The 24,160-nt window shown below is 33.1% G+C and overlaps 3 protein-coding genes across 4 annotated transcripts; 2 read left to right on the forward strand and 1 right to left on the reverse strand.

Moving 5' to 3' along the window:
- Nucleotides 1-429: 429 nt before the first annotated feature.
- Nucleotides 430-5,125, forward strand: LOC145135702 (Transducin/WD40 repeat-like superfamily protein). Its single transcript, XM_079069951.1, has 14 exons — nucleotides 430-541; nucleotides 659-714; nucleotides 786-935; nucleotides 1,928-2,042; nucleotides 2,154-2,256; nucleotides 2,350-2,523; nucleotides 2,678-2,736; nucleotides 3,028-3,115; nucleotides 3,222-3,297; nucleotides 3,512-3,611; nucleotides 3,869-3,920; nucleotides 4,345-4,482; nucleotides 4,715-4,802; nucleotides 4,918-5,125. Exons 1-14 carry the CDS (start codon nucleotides 484-486, stop codon nucleotides 4,978-4,980), a joined length of 1,320 nt encoding a protein of 439 aa, XP_078926077.1. The 5' UTR covers nucleotides 430-483; the 3' UTR covers nucleotides 4,981-5,125.
- Nucleotides 5,126-6,248: 1,123 nt separating this feature from the next.
- LOC145136788 (alpha-L-arabinofuranosidase 1-like) lies at nucleotides 6,249-16,308 on the forward strand. Of its 2 annotated transcripts, none has more exons than XM_079070903.1 (18): nucleotides 6,249-6,403; nucleotides 11,653-11,916; nucleotides 12,044-12,098; nucleotides 12,188-12,390; nucleotides 12,516-12,637; nucleotides 12,727-12,874; nucleotides 13,136-13,205; nucleotides 13,336-13,481; nucleotides 13,563-13,608; nucleotides 13,689-13,741; nucleotides 13,847-13,991; nucleotides 14,094-14,212; nucleotides 14,315-14,386; nucleotides 14,477-14,577; nucleotides 15,375-15,431; nucleotides 15,540-15,738; nucleotides 15,802-15,948; nucleotides 16,068-16,308. In XM_079070903.1, exons 2-18 carry the CDS (start codon nucleotides 11,695-11,697, stop codon nucleotides 16,215-16,217), a joined length of 2,055 nt encoding a protein of 684 aa, XP_078927029.1. In that variant the 5' UTR covers nucleotides 6,249-6,403; nucleotides 11,653-11,694; the 3' UTR covers nucleotides 16,218-16,308. The 2 variants fall into 2 exon arrangements, with proteins under 2 accessions (XP_078927029.1, XP_078927030.1); XM_079070904.1 differs by lacking the exon at nucleotides 6,249-6,403 and adding an exon at nucleotides 10,868-11,374.
- A 4,264-nt stretch (nucleotides 16,309-20,572) lies between these two features.
- LOC145139576 (uncharacterized) lies at nucleotides 20,573-21,538 on the reverse strand. Its single transcript, XM_079073354.1, has one exon. The coding sequence runs from the start codon at nucleotides 21,536-21,538 to the stop codon at nucleotides 20,573-20,575; it is 966 nt and encodes a 321-aa protein (XP_078929480.1).
- Between the last annotated feature and the right edge of the window lie 2,622 nt (nucleotides 21,539-24,160).

Here is a 24,160-nt window from a genome sequence, read left to right on the forward strand (position 1 = left end):
ATTGTGAAGTTTTTTTTATGTTGGTTTATAGAGAGGTTGGTCGTTGGTTAATCAGTAAACATAAAGAATTTCACCAAGACTTGGATCAACTCATATCGAAGACGATTTACACAAAGTGCATGGAGGTACATGTGTTATGTTTGCAAACCAAATAGAATATGAAATTGGATTTCAATTTCATTTTCAGCCAACCAAATAAAATATAAAATTGTATTAAAATTTCTAACAGATTCCAATTCTTTTATAATATTTTGCGAACCAACGGGTTAAAATGTAAACTTATATAAAAGAATTACAATATTAATGTCGCAATATATATACTTTGAAATTTTAAATGGATTGGAGATGGTCAAAACAATAGATGAGGGACCGTAGTGTAATTTACTCAAAAAGAAATGAAGTCCCGGGTGAAAAGGGGGGAAATTTGCTACTACATCAGCCAGCCCTACTCTCCCAAAACACAGCGACAGCGGAACTTGAAGAATGCCATCGTTTCCTCGTCCAGGCTCCGTTACTGTATGCGAAATCAACAGAGACCTAAGTATAAATTCTCTCCATAATGCGTATAATCTACACTGGATTTCGAATTCATTTGCTAATTTTATATGGAATCCATTGTTATTAACAAATTTCAACTTCTGTTTTGTTTAATCATCAGTTACCGCTGAAAATCTTTCGGAGGATCAAGCGAAGGAAACTTATGGAAAAGTTCTTGTAAGCTTTTCATCCCTTTTATTTATTGATTACCATCAGCGATTGGGAGATTGATATTCTGTAACATTTAGGGAGTCGTATTCAGTCCAATTCCGTATCAGTTAGATTATCCAGCGTCGCCACATCCAGATAGAGGCGTAGAACTTCCAGTGAATCGTTTATCGCGTTTACTTCAAGCAGTCTCTTATGGTCCTCTTAAAAGCCTTCTGGGTCCTGATGATGTAAGTATCTCGTAGACTATCGTATAGAGTAGTATATTTTGTGCCTAAATTAGGGTTCATATGAATCAAATTAGTGCATTCAATTCCACTAAGTTGGTGTTTTGAAGTGTGATTTCCAAGTTCTCGAAATGGAATTGGAATTCTGTAAATATCGTAAATTTGAATTTTGTGTATCAGCTATGGATTGATATTTGCTTTAACTGCTGCTCATCATGAATTGTGAACTGATAATTCTTAAATTCCATTCCAAAGTTGTGAAAATGGAGTTCCAGAAGTTCTGAAATGAAAATGTAAACATCTTACTCATGGAAAGATGACAACTGTGAAAATTTAGATATTACATAGTAGTTGAAACAAAGATATAACGCCACTTCACACACAAATAACAATTTTGTCTCTGCAATGTTGATAGGTTTGCACTCTTCTCTAGTAGTAGTTCACACTTTTACATCTTTGGATTTGTATCTCTGTGGTATGGATGATGTGAAATTGTTTTACTATTACATTGATCACAAACTAGGTAGTTCTACCGAATCAACTTTGTGGTTTCATTTTGAAACTCTGCAGTAAATATCCACTACCATTTTCTTATACCAACACTTTTTCCTGTTAATTCCTTGCTTCCTAGACATGTTACAAATACTTGCTACATAATCAAACATCTGGATTTTTTGTAAACACAATACCCATCCTTGTGCATTTGTTATTTTGATAGCATTATAGCAAGTCTTTCTTTAATTACTTCTACCTGAACCTAATATAAATATAGCTGAATGAACCAAAAGAAAAGATATAACCCCTAACAATGCACATAAATGAGACCCAGAAATGGGTTATTAACACAAAAGAGCATACTTGGCAGATTGAAGAAGCTCATCCTTGGTTTACTGCAAGGGGATCATGATTTATAAATTCTACTTTCAGTTTTTTTTTTCCATTTGTAAGCATGAACATGTGGCCTAATTTTGTTCTTGTTAATTAAAATTTCGTAGGTGAAATTATTGGCACATGTTGATCTCAAATGTGTTAGTTGGCACCAAAAAAAGGATATTCTGGCATTTATTTCTGCACGGAATCAAGTAACTATTCGTGATTATGGAGACTCAGGTGAGAAACTTATAGAAATGAGCATGCAAAACAGTTGTTTTGGTATACTCTCCAGATTTTTTCAGTATCTTGAGATCTGATTACTTGGTTGTTCTCCTTTTCTTCTATTAGGAGAAGGGAAGGACCCCTGCATTCTGATGAATGATCTTCAAAGGGAAGCTAAACTCTTGGAATGGAGGCCAAATGCTGGGAAGACACTTTCAGTAGGCTGCAAGTTAGTATATTTGACATCCATACCCTTGCACTCTTGGCATTTACTATGTATGTGGAAGCTCTTGAGTTTTTATTAATGTACAATTACAAACAGGGGTGGAATTTGCATTTGGTCTGCTTCGTATCCTGGAAATACCGCATGTGTTAGACCTGGGGTTAATTCTGGAAGCCGCTCTAGAGGTTCTGGAGTTAGATGGACTCTAGTAGATTTTCTTCGAGGCCATGGCGATGAACAAATAAGTGCACTCTCATGGAGTCCTGATGGAAGATATCCTAATTAGCCTTTGATTTGCTTGCATGCTGGTTTTCTTATTCGATGCTACTTTGATCCATTTTGAAATTTTGATTTTTAGAGTCTTTTTGCATGACCAAATTTAATATCCAGTTATAATATAATGCTTCCCTTAACGTACGATCTTCACATATGTAGCATCTGCTTCATATGAGAGCTCATCTTTCACAATATGGGATTTTGCTCAAGGTATATTCTTATGCATGTTGAGTTTTTCAATATACCCCAGAAAAGTTAATTATGACTATGCTCTTGTTGGTTTTTTTAAAAGGAAGTTAAAAGGCGTAGTTCTCTTTTCATATGTAAATAATCTAATGGATTAAAATTCCCCTGTTACTATTCTTGATTGAATGTTCTAGTTCCCACACTCTTGCCTTTTGATGAGGTTTAGAACTTACAAAGGCACTATGTTAAAAAGATGATCTTTCTCCACATACTGAGCTTGATATAAACAAATTCTTGTTGTGGGTATTTGTACAGGGGTGGGCACACCCATTCGGCGAGGATTAGGGAGAATATCACTGCTAAAGTGGTCTCCTACTAGAGATTACTTCTTTGCTGCAAAATTGTAATGTCATTTATCATTGGACTCGGATCTATTCAGTTGATATATTCGTTCAAGACACATATTAAAAAAACTTTGGCACTAAAGCAATTATCATGTTATTATGTAGTGATGGAACATTCTATCTGTGGGAGACAAACACATGGACATCAGAACTGTGGTCTTCAACAAGTGGCTTTGTCACGGTTACTATTTATTTCCCTTAGTTTTTGTTGCATATACATTATACAATATTGCTCTGGTGCATGTAGATATGTCATGTCATGTAAAATTGTTGTAGTAAGTATGTTTTTCTTGACTTTTAAATATTCTAAAGCATGTTTTTCCACTGTAGCCTGCAGCTAAGTGATTTATCTCCTTGATCTCTGATTTATTTTAGATGTTTTGCTATATATGTAGGGAGCAGCATGGGATCCTAATGGGCGTATGATTCTTATTGCTTTCTCTGAATCTTTAACATTAGGTTCTGTTCACTTTGCCACAAAGCCTCCATCACTTGGTATGTGTTGTTATCTTCTCTTTACTCTTTACTCTTTAGTCTTTACTTACACTGATTTTACTGAAAGTGGCATTTCTATCTGTGCTTGTGTTTGATCTGAAGTTGCTAGAGTTTCTGTCGGATGCCAAATACCTTTTGATATTAATGTTAGATTTATGTTTTCTTCTTTGGAGTTGGGCTTTATATATCACCATCCTTTATTGTTATCAAAATTCCATATTTGCCATTTCTCATATGATGATTTTCATTTTCCTCAGATGCACACCTGCTACCTGTTGACTTGCCAGAGCTGAAATCTTTGACCAACAGGTAATTACAAAAGTTGCCTTTTTCTTTTTTTTTTTTTTGTTTCTTTCCTTGATCAATAAACTTTTAATGCTGATAGCTTCATCTAATTTACTGTCAATGTAAAAGTAAAACATATGCAACTTACACCTTCTTAAGTTATGGCAAAATTTGTAGAAGGTTGCATATGTTTTAGGATAATATCATTTGTATAGATTGATTTATTCTATGTTAGGTTATGGTTGTTGAAAGCCCTTGGTATAGCTGTATAGGTATAGGTATAGGAATAGAAGCATGATTATCTGTCCTGTTTATATTTGGTGTTATTTATGTTTTTCTTTGTACATAATATACATTTTTGATGACTAATAAAATTTAGCAGAGGCAAAGTAAAGAATAAATCCTTATCTTTTGTAAGTTGTAACATAAGATATGGTTGATATGACAGTGGAGGTATTGAGAAGATAGCATGGGATGCTACAGGGGAGCGTTTGGCTGTGTCATATAAAGATGGAAACGAGGTGTACAAGGGTCTCATCGCCATATATGATGTTAAAAGGGCTACAATCATAACCCCCTCATTAATGTATGTCACTAATTTTCATTCTTTTTATAATGCATAATAATAATTAATAAAAGACTTATCATATCCTGTCAATATAACATATACTGTAGTAGTATATTTCTACATAACAACAAACTGTACCTAAAAAGGTGGGACAGGGTTTTTGTCTGTGCAAAAGCCTCATCCTCATCATTGAAAGTTGAAAGTAGTGCTTGTTTTCATTTTTTTTTTTTTTTTGAATTGATTGATGCAGTGGGTTCATCAGAGGGCCTGGAGAGGACCCGAAGCCTCTAACATTTTCATTCCATGACAAGTACAAACAGGGGCCCCTGTTATCAGTTGTAAGTATTGTATTTCTAGCACCCATTTTATCAATTTAGCCACTCATACTCAACTATTATTAAAATAATCATAAATAAATAATTAATAAATAATGTTTGTAATTATGCAATGCAGGTATGGAGCACTGGAAGTTGTGTCACCTACCCCCTCCTGATTCGTTCCCATCTCCTTGCTTAGCTTAAGCCCAGCCCCAGCCCACCTATTTTCAATTTTCTTCACTTGTACACTTTCTCTCCAGTTTTGCAGCAATCATGGCCATGGGCATTTGATTTGTAGAATATTATCACAAGGAATGGAATCTGTGTCAAAGGATTTTATTTTATATATATATATATATATATATATATGATGGGGTATTTTGATATTTTAACAAATAATGGAATTGAATTGAATTGAATTATTTCCAAACATGGAAAGAATGGTGAAAAACTCAAGGATCAATTAAAGTTTCCCTTTATTTGGCATCAAATGAATATTGAATTCCCGATCAATATGTTTGATAGCGACCTAGTGGTTTATCCTTTATCCTAATCAGATGAGAAAAAGTTATAAAACGTGAAGTAAAAGATTGATTGATTGTTTAATCTTCCAAGTCAATTTAATTCGTGTACACAATTTCACTTTTTAGAAACTTTAATCTTTCCTTTTTATGGATTGAACTGAAGGAAAAGATTGCTTCCACGCTTGGACATAACCCGATACAGATTCATCATTTTTTTTTTAGTTCAGCCCATAATTTTACTGATTAAAACTGGTAATTTTTAAAGGCATTGGTTAGACGAATTCATCAAGTGATATTTAAAAATATTAATTAGAAAATATTATACATATTTCTTTATAAAATATAAACTTTTGTATATATCTTCTCACTGGGCAATATTAAAATATTAAAAGTATGTAACCATACATCTAATACCTAATTAATTAACAAACGAAACATTATATAGATAACAAATATCAAAATAAACGAGATCAAAAGTTTAACAAATACAAAAACTGTATATAAATAAATTCCATGATAACATTAGCAATTTTTCATACAAAATAACTAACATTGATTCACACAAACAGAACATAAGGATTGTTTTGCTTTGTCATCTGTAACAAATTAAAAAAGGGTTCAAAGAGTTGTTTGAATTTGACATTGAAAGTGATTAATCTTATTATTTTTATAATTTAGAAAATATAAGGTCATGTCCCAGATTTTAACGGTATGCAGGTTATGGACTAAAAACATTTGAAAAATAAAAGAAACGAATTATACAGGATTTTCATTCGAACCATATCCAAAATAATAATTTACTCCAGTAATTAAATGCAAAATTTGGTGAATGAAGATATGACCTATGGCAGCAAATGGGGGTGGGTTGGTGGGGTCCATTAACTAATTAATTTTTGTGGAGATGGATAAGCTTTGCTTACGTTAAAGCAAAGACAGAATATAGCATCTCTGAAGCCTCTAAAATTCAAACCAAACAATCAAATCATTAATCCGTTCACAAAACGCCTTTCTTCCGTTTCCTCAAAACACACATGACACATTTCATTTAAAGGATCTTCATCTGCATCTTCTTCATTTAAAGGCCATCTCTGTAACTCTGTAAGAATCTTCTTTTCTTCTCTTTAATTTCATCTCTAAATAATTAATGATATGCTCTTTTCTGTCAACGATCGATGTAATTAAACATACATACATACAGATAAAATATTGCTTTTTCTGATGAGTATACAGTATCAGTAGCCAAGTGCAAATTTGGATCCTCAATTGCTTGTTTTGAGAATATTTTCATGTCGTTGCTCTTTCTGTTTGTTTATTGAGAGTTGACTTTTAGTTCTGATTGAAGGACTTCCTTTAACTCTTCAAAACGAACTAACAATTGTTATTCACCTTCTTCAATTCTGTAATCGATGAATGATTTGTTTGCCCAATATCTACTTCCTTCAACCCCAAAGTTACGCACCTCCATTGAAATTTTTAATTCTAAAAAATAGCTACAAGGCTTCCACTCGATAGTCAAAATGTGATTATATTGTCACCAAATATGGCCTCATTCCTTATGTTATCTTGTTATGAAAATATTAAACACTACATGTAAGATGGGTTAATTAAAAAAAATTAAATTAAAGCTCTAAATATTTAAGAACTTTGGATTTATAAAAAAAAAATAAGAAAAGTAATGAATTATTAAAATTGATTTTTTTTATCTTTTAAATTTAAATAAATAAACAAAATAAACTAATGAACTTTAATTTGAGAATTTTGAAATAAGAAGGTAAGTCCATTAATGAAATTGATATTCATTTATTATTACATTTATTGTAATTATTATATTAAAGTATTATGTGGAATTTATTAAAATAGAAAAACTCATAAAATTACATGTGGAAAAAAATTAATTCAAAATAACCACAAAATGACATTTGACAAATTGAATGAGAGTAGATAGTAGCAAAAAAAACTTTCATTTATTAGAGTAGATATGGTTTGTTGATTTAATGGTATTAATATGTGATTGGAACCGTAAATAAAGATGGATACAAAAACCACTATTGGTTGGTATATCTTGCATTGGTGTGACATGGTCTTACAAATCTATATATGTTGGAGCCCTCTCTCTAAATGCTTTTTTAAAGAACAAAACCAAGGACTATATATATATATATATATATATATATATATATATATATATATATATATATATATATATATATATATATATATATATTATGGTATTAAAGTCGACGTTTAACACCCTCATGAACCGACACATCTCTCTCTATCATCATCGAGTCTCCATCTCTATAGGAGTGTTAGTGTATCATGGCAATATGATCCGATAAGTATCTATATATGTTGGATTCATCCGTCTCTTCATACAAACTCTTTTGGTGAAACAATCTTGAGTTGTGTTTGGTGTGCCACAGCTAGCTGATAAGTTAGTTTATTTTTATGTTTTTTTAAGACGTCTTGTTTGACAAGCTAAAAAGTAGCTTATAAGCTAGCTTTTTAAAAAACTATTTATACTAGCTTTTTAGGAGTTTTTTAATTTTTTTTCCCTTAATTGATTATAGAAATACATTCTTTTAAATGTATTTTTATGTCATTTTATATTTTTAGCTAGTTTACCAAACGTCATTTTTAGCAGCTAGTTTTCAGCTATCAACTAGTTTTTCAACTATTAGCTAGGACGTCAAACATAGTCTTAGACTCTTAAATATCTCTTACACTTCAATCATTAACATTATCTTTTACACCAAATTGAAAAAACTTTTTCCATTAAATCCTATCAAACTCATTGCATTATATCTAACACCAAAAAGAATATAATTTTTTTAGAAGCAATACTGGACTATACATCTATCTTACACTTCAATCATTAACATTGTCTTATACACCAAATTGATAAAATTGGCAACATTAAATCGTCTTAAACAGATTACACAATATTTAACACTCCAAAAAATTATTATATGGGTATGTTTACCAAACTAGCTGAAAGTTGAAAACTATAATTTTTATTTGTATGAAATTGTTCGACAAAGTAGCTTTAAATGACATAAAAATAAAAACTATTAACTCATAAAGTTCTTAAAAGCTATGAGTTTTTTTGTATTAAAATAAAAGTTTTAAATCCATACTTCTTAACAATATTTATCTTTAATTCTAATTGTTTTTCTTAGAAGCTTATTGCCGAAAATATACACTACGTGTATTCCTCTTTATCTAACTTTTATAGTTTTTTAAAACAAAACAACCCTTATATTCATTAACTTTTTACACATCCTTCCTAATAAATGAAAATAATTTTGTCATTCATTATCCTCTTATTCATTATGTCACATGTTATTTTGTGATAAATTTAGATTAAATTATATTCATGTGTTATTTTATGGTTTTTTTCATTTTATTAAATTCATATAATACTTAAATGTTATAAATGTATATTCAAATCATTAATGTAACTTTCTTTAATGTCTAAAATGAATCTAATTATTTTAGTTGTTATTTATTTAAATTATTAATTTAAATTTTAAAGATAAATAAGCATTTTAATTTTAATAACTAAATCTTTTAATTTTTTTCTTATAAATTTAAATTTTTTAAATTGTTAGATCTTCATGTTTGTTTATTTTTTTAATAAACTCATGTAATACATGGGTCTTACAACTAGTATTTTATTACAACAAACCATGAGTTTAGAAACATCTTGCACATCATCAGACAAGTGTGCATCAAATTTAGCAATACAAATTATTAATGTATCTTGAGAATCAACATTATAATTGTTTTTTAAAAGGATTCTTCCAACCATTTCTAAATATTTTCAGTTGTTTTTTCTTTATAACTAAAAATTGTTCCATCTCCGCTTCGCGAGAGATGAAGGCTGGTAGTCTATTTATGTCCGCTTTGTGGGGATGTAATATATAAATTTTATATTATTTTTTAAACACGTAGACCATTTTTTGTAAAAAAAATTATGCACAAGGACCTTTTATGTAAATTATAGGGACAGTTTTATAATTTATTTCTACACAATGACCAAATTTGTCAACATACAAAAGTATTGTGGCCAAAGTCTCAAACTCAAAGAATATATTATTTAAACACATGAATCATTTCTATAAAAAAAATGCACAAAAAGCTTTCCTGTTAATCACAGAGACAATTTTGTAATTTATTTTCTACACAGAGATCAAACATGTCAACAACGAAAGTATTGTGGCCAAAGTCTAAACTCAAACGTAAAAAAATGGACAAGGATTTGTTCTGTAAATACGGGGATAACTTTTGTAATTTGTTTTCTATATATGGACCAAACTTGCCAACATATGAAATTATTGTGTCAAAAGTCTAAACGCCAAAACTTTTGTGGTAAAACTCAAAAAGGAAAAACTATACTATTTGTATATAGGTTACTTTTTATAATTACAAGGAATGCTTTTATAATTTATTTTCTACACAATTGTTAAACCTGTCAACATATGTCAACATACTGAAGTAATGTGGTCAAATCTAAAACCTTAATGTATAAAAATAGACAAAAAATAGTTTTATAATTTATTTTTCACATAGGGACCGAACCTGTCAATATTCAAAATTATTATGGTAAACTTCTAAAAATCAAAACTTTTTTGGAAAATACAAAAAAAAGAATATATTATTCATAGATTGCTTTTTATTATACACATTAATTTATAATTGTATTGTAAATGTTATAGACAAATCCATTAAATTATTTAATAACATCCATAATAAAAAAGCTTTTTAGTTGTTTTTTTTATTAAAAAACTCAAAAAAGAAAGTTTATTGTATCTTTCATAATAAAACAAAATTTTCATTTTGTTTTTTATAAATCATTTGTAGATATTGTCTAGTTAAGTGGTTAAAAAACTAGATGTCCCACATAATAATAATAATAATAATAACTCTTATTTAGATAACAAGTTCGTTCAAAAAACTTTGAATTGAAAACAATATAAGTTTTTTATTTCCAAAAGCTATAGAAAAACGTGTATAAGAGCATTTTAAGGGACACATTTTTATAGTTTATTAATATTAGCTTTTATATTGAGCATATATTTATTTTGTCTTTATTTTTATTGATCATTAAATACATATTAGATATATATTGATTTTAATTATATTTTAGTTTGAGTAGTCAATTTTTTATAAATTTAACCTCTTATCTTATAATCATATCTTATTATATCTTTTTAATTATATTTTAGTTTTTTATATTTTTTGTATTTATTTACTCATTAATTATTTCTATTAAATTTTTAATAATTTTCATTTGTGAAATATAAATTTATAATGATTATATAATAGTTTTAAGTTTTATTTTAAATTATGACGTATTAATTTTTCAAACAATATATTATAATATATTTAATTATTTAAAATATGACGTGTAGTTAAAAAAAAACAACTAATTAAACAAACTTTAAAAAAAAATAAGGTTTTACAAAACAATATTTTAGATAAGTAAAGATAAATTAGTTAAAAAAAAAAAACCGCAATCAAAATTTCAAAATCAACGATCAGCTCTCAACCAAAATCGACCATGCAGCAACCCTGCGACGAAGACACTGCTGAAAACCCTGTTAACCTTGCGATAAAACCAAAATAGACCCTGAAGAGAACCTGTTGACCCCGCCCCCTTCAAAATCCTGCGATAAAGACAATCTGTTAGACTCCCACATTGACCCTTCGGAAAACCATCAACTGAAATTGATGTAGAAAACAGATAAGGAACGACGGTGGATTTCATCGCCGGGGGAAGGGTAGGTGGGTTGTGTGGTTCTGGTTCTCTCTCTTAGAAACCAAACCAGAAAGAGGTGGGGTTGAGAGGGAGTTTGGGTGGATGAATGGTGAGTTGCAGAGAGGAGAGAAGTCATTGATGGAGAGAGGGGAAAGTGGAGGAATTCATTGTAGCGGAAGAGGGAAAAGGAGAAGGTCGCCGGTGGAGGGAAGAGGAAATGCTCAGGTAGGCGGTGGCTGCCGGACCGATGTAAAACAAAACCCAAGCCCAGTCCTTGTCCTTCAGCACACAGTCGACCGGTTAAATAGGTAAAAAGCGGGAAAAATGACTAAACTGAAACGAAATTAGATAAATTAAGGGTTAGAATTGTAGAATCAGAAGAAGTTTAGTGCGGATAGTAAAACTATGAGTCTATGACATATTTTGTTGTCATTCCTTGATATTAACCCTTTGCTATGCCTATTGCTTTTAGATCCTCACGTAATTGTTGTTAGTAAATAACTTATTTATAGGGATTATGTTAAGCAATTTATACAAAAAATGGTGAAGTGTTTTATACAACTGTTTTGTTAATGGAATGATACAGAAAGCAAGTTAATTTATTTAAGAGTGGTTTTTTGGAGAAGAAATGGGTTCAAGTTCAAGAAATGAGGCTGAAACTGTAAATCTAATAATAGTTGGGCTTCTTCTTATCGGGCTTTCTACTTTGATTTACTGCTCATCAACTTTGGGGGATACAAATACAAAAGGAGATAAAACAAGTACAAACGCATTACTTCTTGTAAATGCTTCACAAGATGAAGGATCCACAAGGAAAATACCACAAAGTCTTTTTGGTGTTTCCTTTGAGGTACAAGTAACAAGTTTGCTTGCATTTTGTTAATTACATATACAATACATAATAGTTATATTTTCATCATGTGTTTGAATTTGAAAGTATGAGTAATTAAATTACTAATGATTTTGTATTTTTGTAGGAGATCAACCATGCTGGTGTGGGTGGGCTGTGGGGAGAGTTAGTAAGCAACAGAGGTAACTTGTCAAAAATACCTTAATAATAATATTTAGTAAACAATAACAAACAACCATTAAAATATAGTTTTCAACTTATGTGTTGTTAGGTTTTGAATCGGGTGGAAGACATTCTCCTTCAATTATTGACCCATGGTCAACCATTGGGAATTATTCATTGGTGAAAGTATCAACAGACCTTTCTTCATGTTTCAACAGAAATCCTGTTGCATTGAGGATGGAGGTGGTTTGTGACACCAGTTCTTGTCCAGCTGGAGGGGTTGGTGTATATAATCCTGGATACTGGGGGATGGTAAGAATTACAACCAATGCAAGAAAGAGCAACATACTTTCATTCTTTTGTTTATTATAGCATTGAATTACAACATTTTCAATAGCATTGGTATTATTATTTTTTTTTTTTATCATTATTTGCAGAATATTGAAAAAGGGAAGACGTACAAGTTTGTTGTATATATTCGTTCATTAAATCCAATAAATGTAACCGTGTCATTGACTGACTCAACTGGAGTGCAAACACTGGCTACTGTAAATATCATGTGAGTATTTATTGAATTATAACGGAGCAATTTTGTAGAAATTATGAAAAAGGGGTATTAAAGATTTTTTTTTATTATTGTTCTTTAAGAGCCAATGATGTTTCAAATTGGAAAAAGATGGAAGTTGCGTTAGAAGCAAAAGTGACAAATCATAATTCAAGACTACAGTTGACAACCAACAGAAAAGGAGTCATATGGTTTGATCAAGTTTCTCTTATGCCCATGGATACATACAAGGTATGTTTTGTACTCGATATGTAATTCAGTTTAAATGAAAGAATACATGCCGCTTGCCTTTTTTCTAGATTTGTATTTTTACTATTATATTTTGTCAATAGTTATTCCCTATATCTAATTATGATTCTTCATAATGTCAACCTCATATGTAAATGTAGTTACATTTTCTACAAGAAGCATATAGAAAGGATTCATCATATAAATTATACATTTTGTAAATGTGCTACAGACAACTAAAATAAATTTTTTTTTTTGGAGCAGGGGCATGGTTACAGAAATGATCTTTTTAAGATGGTTGCAGATTTGAAGCCAGGGTTTATCAGGTTTCCGGGTAAATATGGTTATTTTGATTATTTGATGTGATTATACTCGTGATATTTTGATTCATTCATAATATATTTTGTAAGGTTATGATATTTTAATAGCTCATAATTAATTTAATAGCATGTGTTGTACCTTAGGTGGAAGCTATGTTGAAGGAAACTTTTTAAGAAATGCATATTGGTGGAAGGATACTGTTGGACCTTGGGAAGAAAGATCTGGACATTTTAATGACATATGGTCTTACTGGAATGATGATGGACTTGGCTACTTTGAATTTCTCCAGGTCACTTTAATCATCTTGTTAATTCAGCTTTCAAACCCTAATTCTCATTTATTCAAAAATCAAAAATACTCTGTTTTACAGCTGGCAGAAGACTTGGGTGCATCACCAATATGGGTATTGAACAGTGGTACTATAGCATTCTGTTTTCTTTAACTCTACTCTTTAAACACACTTGTTAATTAATCCTCTTTTTTCTTTAACTGAAAGGATTCAGCCACCAAGAGGCAATCGATGCCTCCAACATTACACCTTTTGTACAGGTATTTTTTACTTTCAATGTCACAAACTTTAATTTTAATCCCCTCTTAATATAAGATTATAGTTTCAGTTTCATTAAGAGGTTTTTGTTTTTTTTTTTAATTCAGGATGCTCTTGATGGAATTGAGTTTGCTAGAGGTGATTCGAATTCAACATGGGGATCTATTCGAGCTAATATGGGACACATAGAACCATTTAATTTGAAACATGTTGCAATTGGAAATCAAGATTGTCAAATGCCACATTATCGTGGTATGCATTTCTATCTACTTTTTTTAGTTTTAGTTGATGTATGTATTTAAAAAACTTGTTTATTATCAAGGCAAATTCTATCTTATTTCTCATTTTGCATAGCAAATTACCTCAAGTTCTATGATGCTATAAAGAAAGCTTATCCAGACATCAAAGTGATATCTAATTGTGATGGATCAAGCACACAATTAGACCACCCTGCAGATCTGTATGATTATCATGTAAGATTCTTTCTTCAACATTGATAGAGAATTAGAGATAGTAATTTGATCCACAAAGGGGTGTTTTTTGCTAAAATGATTTTTTTTTTAAATTCTTGTTAGGTCTATGTAAATGCGAGAACGATGCTTTCTATGGCTCATAAGTTTGATCTTACATCACGAATTGGTCCAAAGGTTTGTAAATTTGAGTTCAAAATGATTAGAAAATATATATATTTTATTATGTGAAAAGTATGTGTGAATTGTGAGAGTGAATGATTTCAGGCATTTGTAAGTGAGTATGCTGTGGTAAATGATGGTGGTTCAGGAAATCTTTTAGCAGCACTTGCAGAAGCTGGATTTCTCATTGGCATAGAGAAGAATAGGTTTGTCTTTTTTTTTTTTTCTAAAATGTTAATTACATAAACATATATGAGACTCTAAATAAATAACTGAAAATAGGAGAATCTGGTTGTAACAACTTTAGCCAGATTTTTTTCATTTATTCAAGGTAAACTAAACTGAAGTGCTATTTCTTTTCTATTTAATGCACTTAATGGAGGCAAAACTTTTAAAGAATGACTATTTTTCCCCATTAAGTCCTTTATGGATAAAGTGGTTGAATAGGTAAGGGTGTCCCTATGGATAAAGTGTTGTATACATAAGGTTTATTTCTTTTCTAGACTGAATAAACCGTCTAAACAAGACTAAATGACCATTTTACCTTTATTTTCCCAAAAAAAAATTTCATAATGTTCATCAGTTTTAATGTGAGATGAGTTAGGTGGAAAAAAGGGAACATAGGTAAAAAGTTAGTGTCTTAATACATTAAGACAGATTTCATTTTGTCCAGATTAAGTAAAAACAAGAAGCAGACATGTATAGCTGTCCACATTAAGTTCTTAACCCATTAAGCTATAGTATAAATGGGTGTTCCTTTTGACTTGGTAGATAAACTCATGAAAATGATTGCAAATTTCTAAAAAGTTACAACTTTAATGGGGAAATACACATTTCCCTGACTTTCTCTACTAAATTGTTCTTTCTATCTTAAATGAAAAAGAAACACACATATACAGCTTAACAAATTAAGTCATGTCCCTCATGAAGTTCATTAAGTGAAAAAGAAACAACACCCTTCTCTTTCTAGAATCCCAGTATTCTAACATGATTCTTGTTGCAGTGATATTGTTGATATGGCAAGCAATGCACCTTTGTTTCTGAATGCCAATAACAAGGGGTATATACGTTTTCTCTTTTCAAAAATTCTATTTGTGACTAAAAATTATCAACTATTTTATATAATGAGAACTTGTAATAACAGTATGTTATTATTCTCTCTTTTAAGGTTTGTGCCAGATGCAATAGTGTTTGATTCTTATCGGGCTTATGGAACACCAAGTTACTGGATGCAACGGTTTTTCTCAGTGTCAAATGGTGCAACTCTTCTTCATTCAGACCTCCAAAGCAATTCATCAGATTCACTTCTGGCATCCACTATTTTGTATCAGAACCCAGTGGATAAGAACAACTATATAAGAGTAAAGGTAAAATTTAACCCTTTTTACCTTAACCTAAAACGGGTCGATTTTGAGTAATTTCTTTTTTAGGTTTTAAACTATGGGAGTAACCAAGTGAATATGAAGATAGCAATTAAAGGGTTAGATCCTGGCTTAGTAGACTATTCAAAGTCATCAAAAGCCGTGTTATCCTCCACTAATGTTATGGATGAGAATTCTTTCCAAAATCCAACCAAGGTGTTTATTCTCTCTTATATGACTTAATAATAACTTGATAAATAAAGTTATGTCCATGTTAAGTTCATTAAGTGAAAAAGAAATAGGGCTTGACTTTTCATGGGCATATCACGATGCAGGTTTCAGTGGTTCAAAGCTTAATCAAGAAACGTAGGAATGATATGAATGTGGTACTCCCACCAAATTCTTTGTCTTCTTTTGATTTGTTAATATTGTCAAAGGATATTGTACAGATTATTGCAATGAATGGTATGTCATATGTATCATAGATTTAAAAGTGTAAATCATTATCAAAGGTCTAATGTAATTATGAAAAGCATACTGACTATAAATAAAATAACTTTTTCTTTAATCCTAAAATCTATTGTTTTCCATTGATATATTTTGCTTTTTGCTATAGGCAGATGTTTACATGGTTTTGACGTGTAAGTAATCAAACCACCAAAGAGGCAAAGAGCCCCTCATGAACCACTCATATTGTTTATTCATTAGACCACACAGTGTCTACCATACCGCATACCGCGGTAAGATGCGGTATGCAGAAACACCGCACCGAGGACCAAAAAGAAAATGCGGTAAGGGTTTATCGTGGTATGCTTTTACCGCACCCTTACCCCCTTTTGACCGTTTGAAAGTAGCGGTTTGCTATTTTCTTTTTTTCTTTTTTTACATTTTCCTATAAATAAAACTTAACTTCTCATTTTAAAATCACCAAACAACACAACTTTCTCTAGTATGTATTTCGTTTAATTAAGGAAGTATTGTCCTTTTATTATTTTTAATTTATTACATTTTATTCAATAAAAAAAAAAAAACAAAAGTATGGTAAGGTATGGTATGACACCCATCAGTTTTGTGAGGTGTGGTAAAAACTAACGTGACAGTAGAAAAGTGTGGTGAGTGTAGTATGCCGACACCCACCAACCTTATAAAAATACTTAAGATATGTGGACATAGGATCTTTAAGTTTCGGAAAGGGCTGCTATTGCTTCTCCTTCACAAGCCCGATTCCAATGGTTATGGTTATATTAATTCCTGCGACCCTACTGATGATTTAGTAGGACACCAGAGAGATCGAGAGAAAACGCTCCATTATTTTATTCATAATATTGATCTGATACTAAAAGAACAGGAAATAAATATTTATACTAAAAAACTAGGGCCAACTCAGCCCTATAACAAAACAAATAAAGCGATAATACCCCTCCAGCCTAAATAAGGAAACAAATAAGAAAATTAAACTCAGAAATCTTCACTCCCCCTCAAGTTGGATATGGATATGAATCATATCCAGCTTGCTCTTCATACTTTCGAATTTGTTCTTTAGAAGGGCCTTGGTGAGAATGTCAGCAACTTGAAAGTCTGACGGGACATGCAACAGCTCCAAAATTCCAGATTCTAACTTTTCTTTAATGAAATGGCGATCAATCTCCACATGTTTGGTACGATCATGATGGACAGGGTTTAGCAATTTCAATTGATGCTTTATTATCACAGAATAGAGTCATCTTTTGGTTATTCTGAATTTTTAGTTCCTTTAGCATCCTTCCTAACCATATCCCCTCACATATTCCTTGACACATTGCTCAGAATTCAGCCTCAACACTACTTCTAGCCACCACAACCCCACACAAAAGTGTAATAACCTGTTGTTGACCGTCCATCAACACAAGATCCTCCCCAATCTGCATCAGTGTAAACGTTTACTCCTCTCTCATTGGATTTTTTAAAGTATAGACCATATCCTGGATTTTTTTTAAGTTGTGCAGAATTTGAAAAACAGCTTCCATATGCCTAGTTGTGGGAGCATTCATGAATCTACTCACCATACCCACAGCAAACCCAATGTCACATCTTGTATGTGCAAGATAGATCAACTTACCCACCAATCTTTGATTTCTTCCTTTATTAACAGGTTCGTCTTCGGCTTTTGTTCGAAGTTTTATTCCTGGTTCCATTGGCACACTTTTTGGTTTGCAACCCAACAATTCGGTTTCTTTCAAGAGATCAAGAGTGTACTTTCTTTGTGATACAGAAATGCCTTTTCTTGATCTGGCAATTTCCATACCAAGAAAGTATTTAAGCTGGCCCAAATCTTTTATTTCGAATTCTTGTCCTAAAACAAGTTTCAGTTCTTTAACTTGCTCTGAGTAGTCTCCGGTTATAATGATATCGTCCACGTAAACAATCATGATTGCAACTCTCCCATCATGAGAGTTTTTAGTGAACATCGTGTGGTCGGTTTGCCCCTGAATGAATCCGTATCGCTTAACCACTTGAGTCAGTTTTTCAAACCATGCTCGTGGCGATTGCTTTAGACCATAAAGAGATTTTTGAAGTTTGCACACCATTCCTTTGTTTTCCGGAGATTCGAGACCAGGTGGAACATCCATGTAAACTTCTCCCTCTAGTTCCCCATTTAAGAACGCGTTCCTTACATCGAGTTGATGCAATGACCAGTCAAGATTTACAGCAAGAGAGAGTAATACACGAATGGAATTTAGTTTTGACACGGGAGCAAAAGTTTTCGCGTAGTCGATCCCGTAAGACTGTGTAAAGCCTTTAGCGACCAGCCTTGCTTTAAATCTGTTTACACTACCATCAGAGTTGTATTTGACAGCAAATACCCATTTGCACCCCACGGTTTTCTTTCCTGGTGGAAGATTAGTGTATTCCCATGTTTTGCTTTTCTGAAGGGCATTCACTTCTTCACAGACTGCATTTGCCCATTCCTTTTTTGAGATTGCTTCTTGAAAGTTCCTAGGAACTTGAATTTCTGAAACTGAAAGAGCAAATGCTTTGTACTTTGGTGAGAGTTTGTCATATGACACAAAGTTACTTATTGGATGCATAGTACAAATTCTCTTCCCTTTCCGTAAAGCAACTGGAATATTTAAATCATCCGACTCATTTGGGGAAATGTAAGAAGTGGAATCATTAGATTGAGTATTACTTGGTGAATTCGGAGATGATTCATGGTTGTGTGCTTCAGTGGTGACTTGCTCTACCACCTTAGTATGCTGTCTCGGCCTTCTAGTGTAGACTATGTAGTCTTTTTGAGCATCTTTATTTGAAGTTCCATCAGTTGGTGGAGTTTGAATACCCGGATTTGCACTGTTAGAATCTACTTGGACTGGTATCACTATTGGGTCGGAATGGTATAAAGTAGGATAGTCCAAAAATTGATATTTCTCAAATTTCTCCCCTGAATATCAGTTTTGGAGTAGTAAGGTTTATCTTCAAAGAATGTGACATCCATGGAATGATAGAATTTTCTGGTGGACGGGGAGTAGCACTTATAACCTTGCTGGTTCGGGGAATATCCTAGAAAGACACATTTGAATGACCTAGGATCTAGCTTGTTACGGTTTGGCTGATGATTATGAACGAATGAGGTACAAACAAATATTTTAAGTTGTACCTGGGACAAAATCCGAATGTGAAGGAAACTAGATTGTAGAGATTGGTGTGGCGTTTTGAAGTCAATGACTTGAGAAGGCATCCTATTAATAAGGTATGCTGCAATTAAAACGGCTTCACCCCAAAAATAATTCGGAACAGAACTGGATAATAGTAATGAACGAGTTACTTCAAGTAGGTGTCTATTTTTTCTTTCTGCTACTCCATTCTGTTGAGGGGTATCAACGCATGATGTGCGATGAACAATTCCCTGTTGAGTAAGGTAGTTTCCCAACTCATAATGAAAGTATTCTTTTGCATTATCATATTTAAGCACTTGAATTTTTGTGGCGAATTGGTTTTGTATCATTTGATGAAAACGTTGGAAGATCGGCCCAACCTCAGATTTGTCTTTCATCAAAAATACCCATGTAACACGAGTATCGTCATCGATAAAGGTAACAAACCATCTCACACCAGAGATATTTTTCACTCTGGAGGGTCCCCAAACATCACTATAGATTAAGTAGAAAGGATGAGAAGGTTTGTACGGAAGTGGAGAATAAGAATGTCTAACATGTTTGGATATTTGACACACTTCACAATTGTAATCATTCGGATTTTTATTCATTAAATGGGGAAACAACTTCTTTAAATAACGAAAATTTGGATGACCTAACCTATGATGCCATAGCATCACATTATTTTAACCAGAAACATGAAACACTGATGAGAACAAATGTTTTTTGACTTCTTGGCTTCAAGGTGGTAGAGCTCATCGCATACTTTAGCACTGCCAATCATCTTTCCCGAACTCAAGGCCTGAAACATACATATAAATGGGGTTAAGATAGTAATGCAATTAAGATTCCTCATTAATTTAATGGGGGATAACAAATTGAAGTCAAGACTGGGGACATATAACACACATTTCAATGTTATATTCTTGGATATGACAACTGTACCAATGCCCTCTACTTTCGAGTCTTCTCCTGTAGCAACTCGTATTGTTCTTCCATTAGGTACCGGCTGAAAGTCGGTGAATACATTCTGATCCCCAGTCATGTGATCAGTAGCACCACAATCAACAACCCATGGTTTTTCTGCAAATGCATTTGTTACAAATGCAGATGAGACTCCACCTTGTTGAGCCACAGTAGCAATCCCTTTGTTTTCATGGGATGTGATTTGCAACATCTTCCGGAGAGCTTCAATTTGTTCTTTGCTAAACACTTCCTGGGTTGTTACTAGCCGCTACATTTACACGAGAACTGGGTTTCCAGTCAGATGGTTTTCCATGAATTTTCCAACAGGTTTCTTTGGTGTGACCAGTTTTTTTGCAATGATCACACCAAGGCCGACTATTCTTCTTCTGAGACATTCCAGGGCTCACTTGAAATTTCATACTAGATGGAGCACGAGTTGCGAGATCAAATCCCTCATTTGCGATGTTGCCAATATTTCCAAGCATTACTCTTCTTCGGCTTTCTTCACGTCGGACTTCTGAGAACACTTCCCTGAGGTTGGGCATAGGTTTAGTACCAAGAATCCTTCCTCGGACTTCATCAAGTTCCTGGTTGAGTCCAAGAAGTAATTTATAAATCCTTTCGGTCTCAACCAACCGCTTGTATTGTTTTCCATCTATCGGGCAGCTCCAAGTAACAACATCAAGGACATCGATTTGCTGCCAATAACGGTTTAATGCGGTGAAATAACTCGTCACAGTTGACTCTCCTTGACGGAGATCATGGAGAATTCCCTTGATTTCAAATAGAGCTGAAGTGTTATCTTGATTTGAGAATGTGTCACGAGCTGCTTCCCAAATTTCTGATGCTATCTTGTAAAACATAGATTGTTCTCCTATTTCAGGAGTCATAGAGTTCAAGAGCCAGGACATAACCATATTGTTCTCTGTCTTCCATTTTTTATGTTCTGGACTTTTATCATCAGGTTGGACTAGGTTTATGGACAAGTAATCTTCTTTTCCTTTTCCTCCAATGAAGATTGAAACCGAGTAAGACCAAAGGTTGTAGTTATGACCATTCAGTTTATATGTTGTGGGTAAGGAGATGTAATCAGGATTCAAAGTTGGTGGAATTTGGGATGAGTTTGCAGATGATGAGTCGGAATTGACATCTTCACTGACCAGGGCAGTGGGTATATTTCCGAATTTGATTGAAGTATTATTCATGATGACAGAGGCGTGAAAGAATCCTCACACCAGGGTTGCAAAAAAAAGAAGAAGGAAGAAATTGGTTTGGAATAACCCACCCAAGAATGGGATGATAAGAGAGATCGTTGGTTTAAGGATAATCTAACCAACCTGTTTTGAAGGACGACACTCGATTAGGTCTGGATCGAGCTCCTCTCTGATACCATATTAATTCCTGCAATGCAACCCTACTGATGATTTAGTAGGACACCAGAGAGATTGAGAGAAAATGCTCCATTATTTTATTCATAATATTGATCTGATACTAAAAGAACAGGAAAGAAATATTTATACTAAAAAACTAGGGCCGGCTCAGCCCTATAACAAAACAAATAAAGCGATAATACCACTCCAACCTAAATAAGGAAACAAATAAGAAAATTAAACTCAGAAATCTTCAGGTTACAACAAAAGTGAACCTTTCGGGTATTGACTATTAAAATGGCTCAGTGAAGACGCTTATTTGGTGTTCTTCCGGCAGATGAAAACCAACTAGCCAATCAGAAAAAGGCTTTTGTCCTTGGAACTCAAGCTGGACAAGAAAGCAAAGTCGGGGACCTAGGTGGGAGGAACTGACTTGACTTTTCCAGTACTTAATCATTCTACTCACAAAGAGATGGCACCAAATGCCTAAACAAGACAAGAACCAACTATATGCTTAACACAAACTTTCTGGTCCTCCCTCTAGCACACAGGGATCGGCCCTACGCACCGGGGACGAAGTGTAGAGGTCGCTTTATCTTGTTGTATCGGAGTGGTTTATCGTCAAAAGAACAACAATGGCTTGTAGCATTTCCTATTGATTTGTCTAGGGATGGGATGTAAAAGAAGACTTTATTGTCTAAAGGCAGGGGTGAGCTTTCTCACTATACGTCGTTCTTTTTTTATCCCGCCTGCTTTCTTATCCATGTTTCGTAAATTTCGTACATAGACATTTAGTTGTTCTGACTAGTTTTTTAGTGCAAAAAAGGACCAACGACGATCCTATCCTAAAGGAGAAGGAGTAGGAGTAGAGCTAATAATCTTTTTTTATTCCGGCTGAGAAGACCGGTAAAAAGAAGGATCAAGAATGATATATATTTCAGGAGCTAGATCAGCTACTGATGAACAAGTCAGAATTGTCTCAACAAAAATAGATGGAATTGGGCCTAAAAAAGCCATTTTAGTTCGTTATCGATTAGGTATCAGTAGGAACATAAAGATAAAAGAATTAACTAAGTATCGGATCGACCAAATTGAACAAATGATAGGTCAAGATCATGTTGTTCATTGGGAATTGAAGAAGGGAGAACGAGCAGACATCGAACGATTAAATTCTTTTTCTTGTTATCGTGGAATTCATCATCAAGATGGATCACCCTTACGTGGTCAACGAACTCATAGTAGGCCTCCTTGGCCACTCAACTAGTGGCTTGGCTTCGCCCTAGAAGCTACTGCTTCCGCCTCTCTAGGCTTCGCTATCACTCTGGTATATGGATCTCTCTATGTAGTGGTCGACCTTCTAGAAGCTTCACTAGAAGCGACTAGTCGCTTCCTGAATGCCTCTTTCTTTGCCGCCAAACCACTATTTTAGAGCCAGCAAGCTAGCTTGCTCGCATTCTAGAAACGATAGCTTCCGTGTCCCCTTCTTGCCTACTGAAATGGATGTGAATGGTCATGACAACTCTGAAAATCCTATTCAGATTAGATATGTCACTGAAAGAAAGTGATTATGTTCCCTCGTTTTTGTTTTTTAGGACTCTGAGGATGGGTCGACCCATCCTAACATCATTTATGAGGAGCCGGACGACGAAGCCTCCTCCTCGGATGAAGATGTATTCGATGCAACTCTCCCGACAATCAAAACTTTATTTATTTATTTGTTTTTTGGCGGGTTCGATCAAAAGGGACAACTCACACCGAAGCTATAAACAAAAAAAGAAAAAAAATTAGAAAAAAACCATCATAAGTCATAGTTAAATAGAAGCATTAGAGTTCCGACCTTCAAATCCACTCTCCTAAAAGACTAACTTTTTCTTCGAGGTTAGTTTGGACCTCAAAAGACCACAAACAAAGAATGGTCACACATAGATGAATCAAACCATCTAATAAATATGCACTGTGATCCCTATTATTTATGTTATATAACAAAGAGAAATTAGGTTAAAAATAAAAAGATAGAGAAGATAAAGGAGTGGATGCTTAGTTAATAGGACATATAAATAAACGCCATCCTGAATTTAACGTAGTTCACGAAGTTTTAACCACCGTTTTAGCTCCATAACGGTAAAATTCCAAATTTAAAACTTCGATGGAAACATGAGAGAGAGAGAGAGAGAGAGAGAGAGAGAGAGAGAGAGAGAGAGAGAGAGAGAGAGAGAGAGAGAGAGAGAGAGAGATGTTCGGTTGGAACAAAATACATAAAGCCAAAAATACGACCGTTCTAATATGAGAGATTGTAAAAAGAGAAAATACCCTCATGTAAAATGCACACGAGGGGTTATTAACGATGTTGGACAAACAATACAAATCATATCACATGGACCGAAATATAGTATAAAAAAAACTAGAAAGAAACTAGATGTAATATTTGAATGAAAATAATAATATTATAGACAATAT

This window comes from Lactuca virosa, chromosome 9, assembly GCF_052849685.1.
Source record: "Lactuca virosa cultivar CGN04683 chromosome 9, Lactuca_virosa_CGN04683_v6, whole genome shotgun sequence".
NCBI classification, from domain to species: Eukaryota; Viridiplantae; Streptophyta; class Magnoliopsida; order Asterales; family Asteraceae; genus Lactuca; species Lactuca virosa.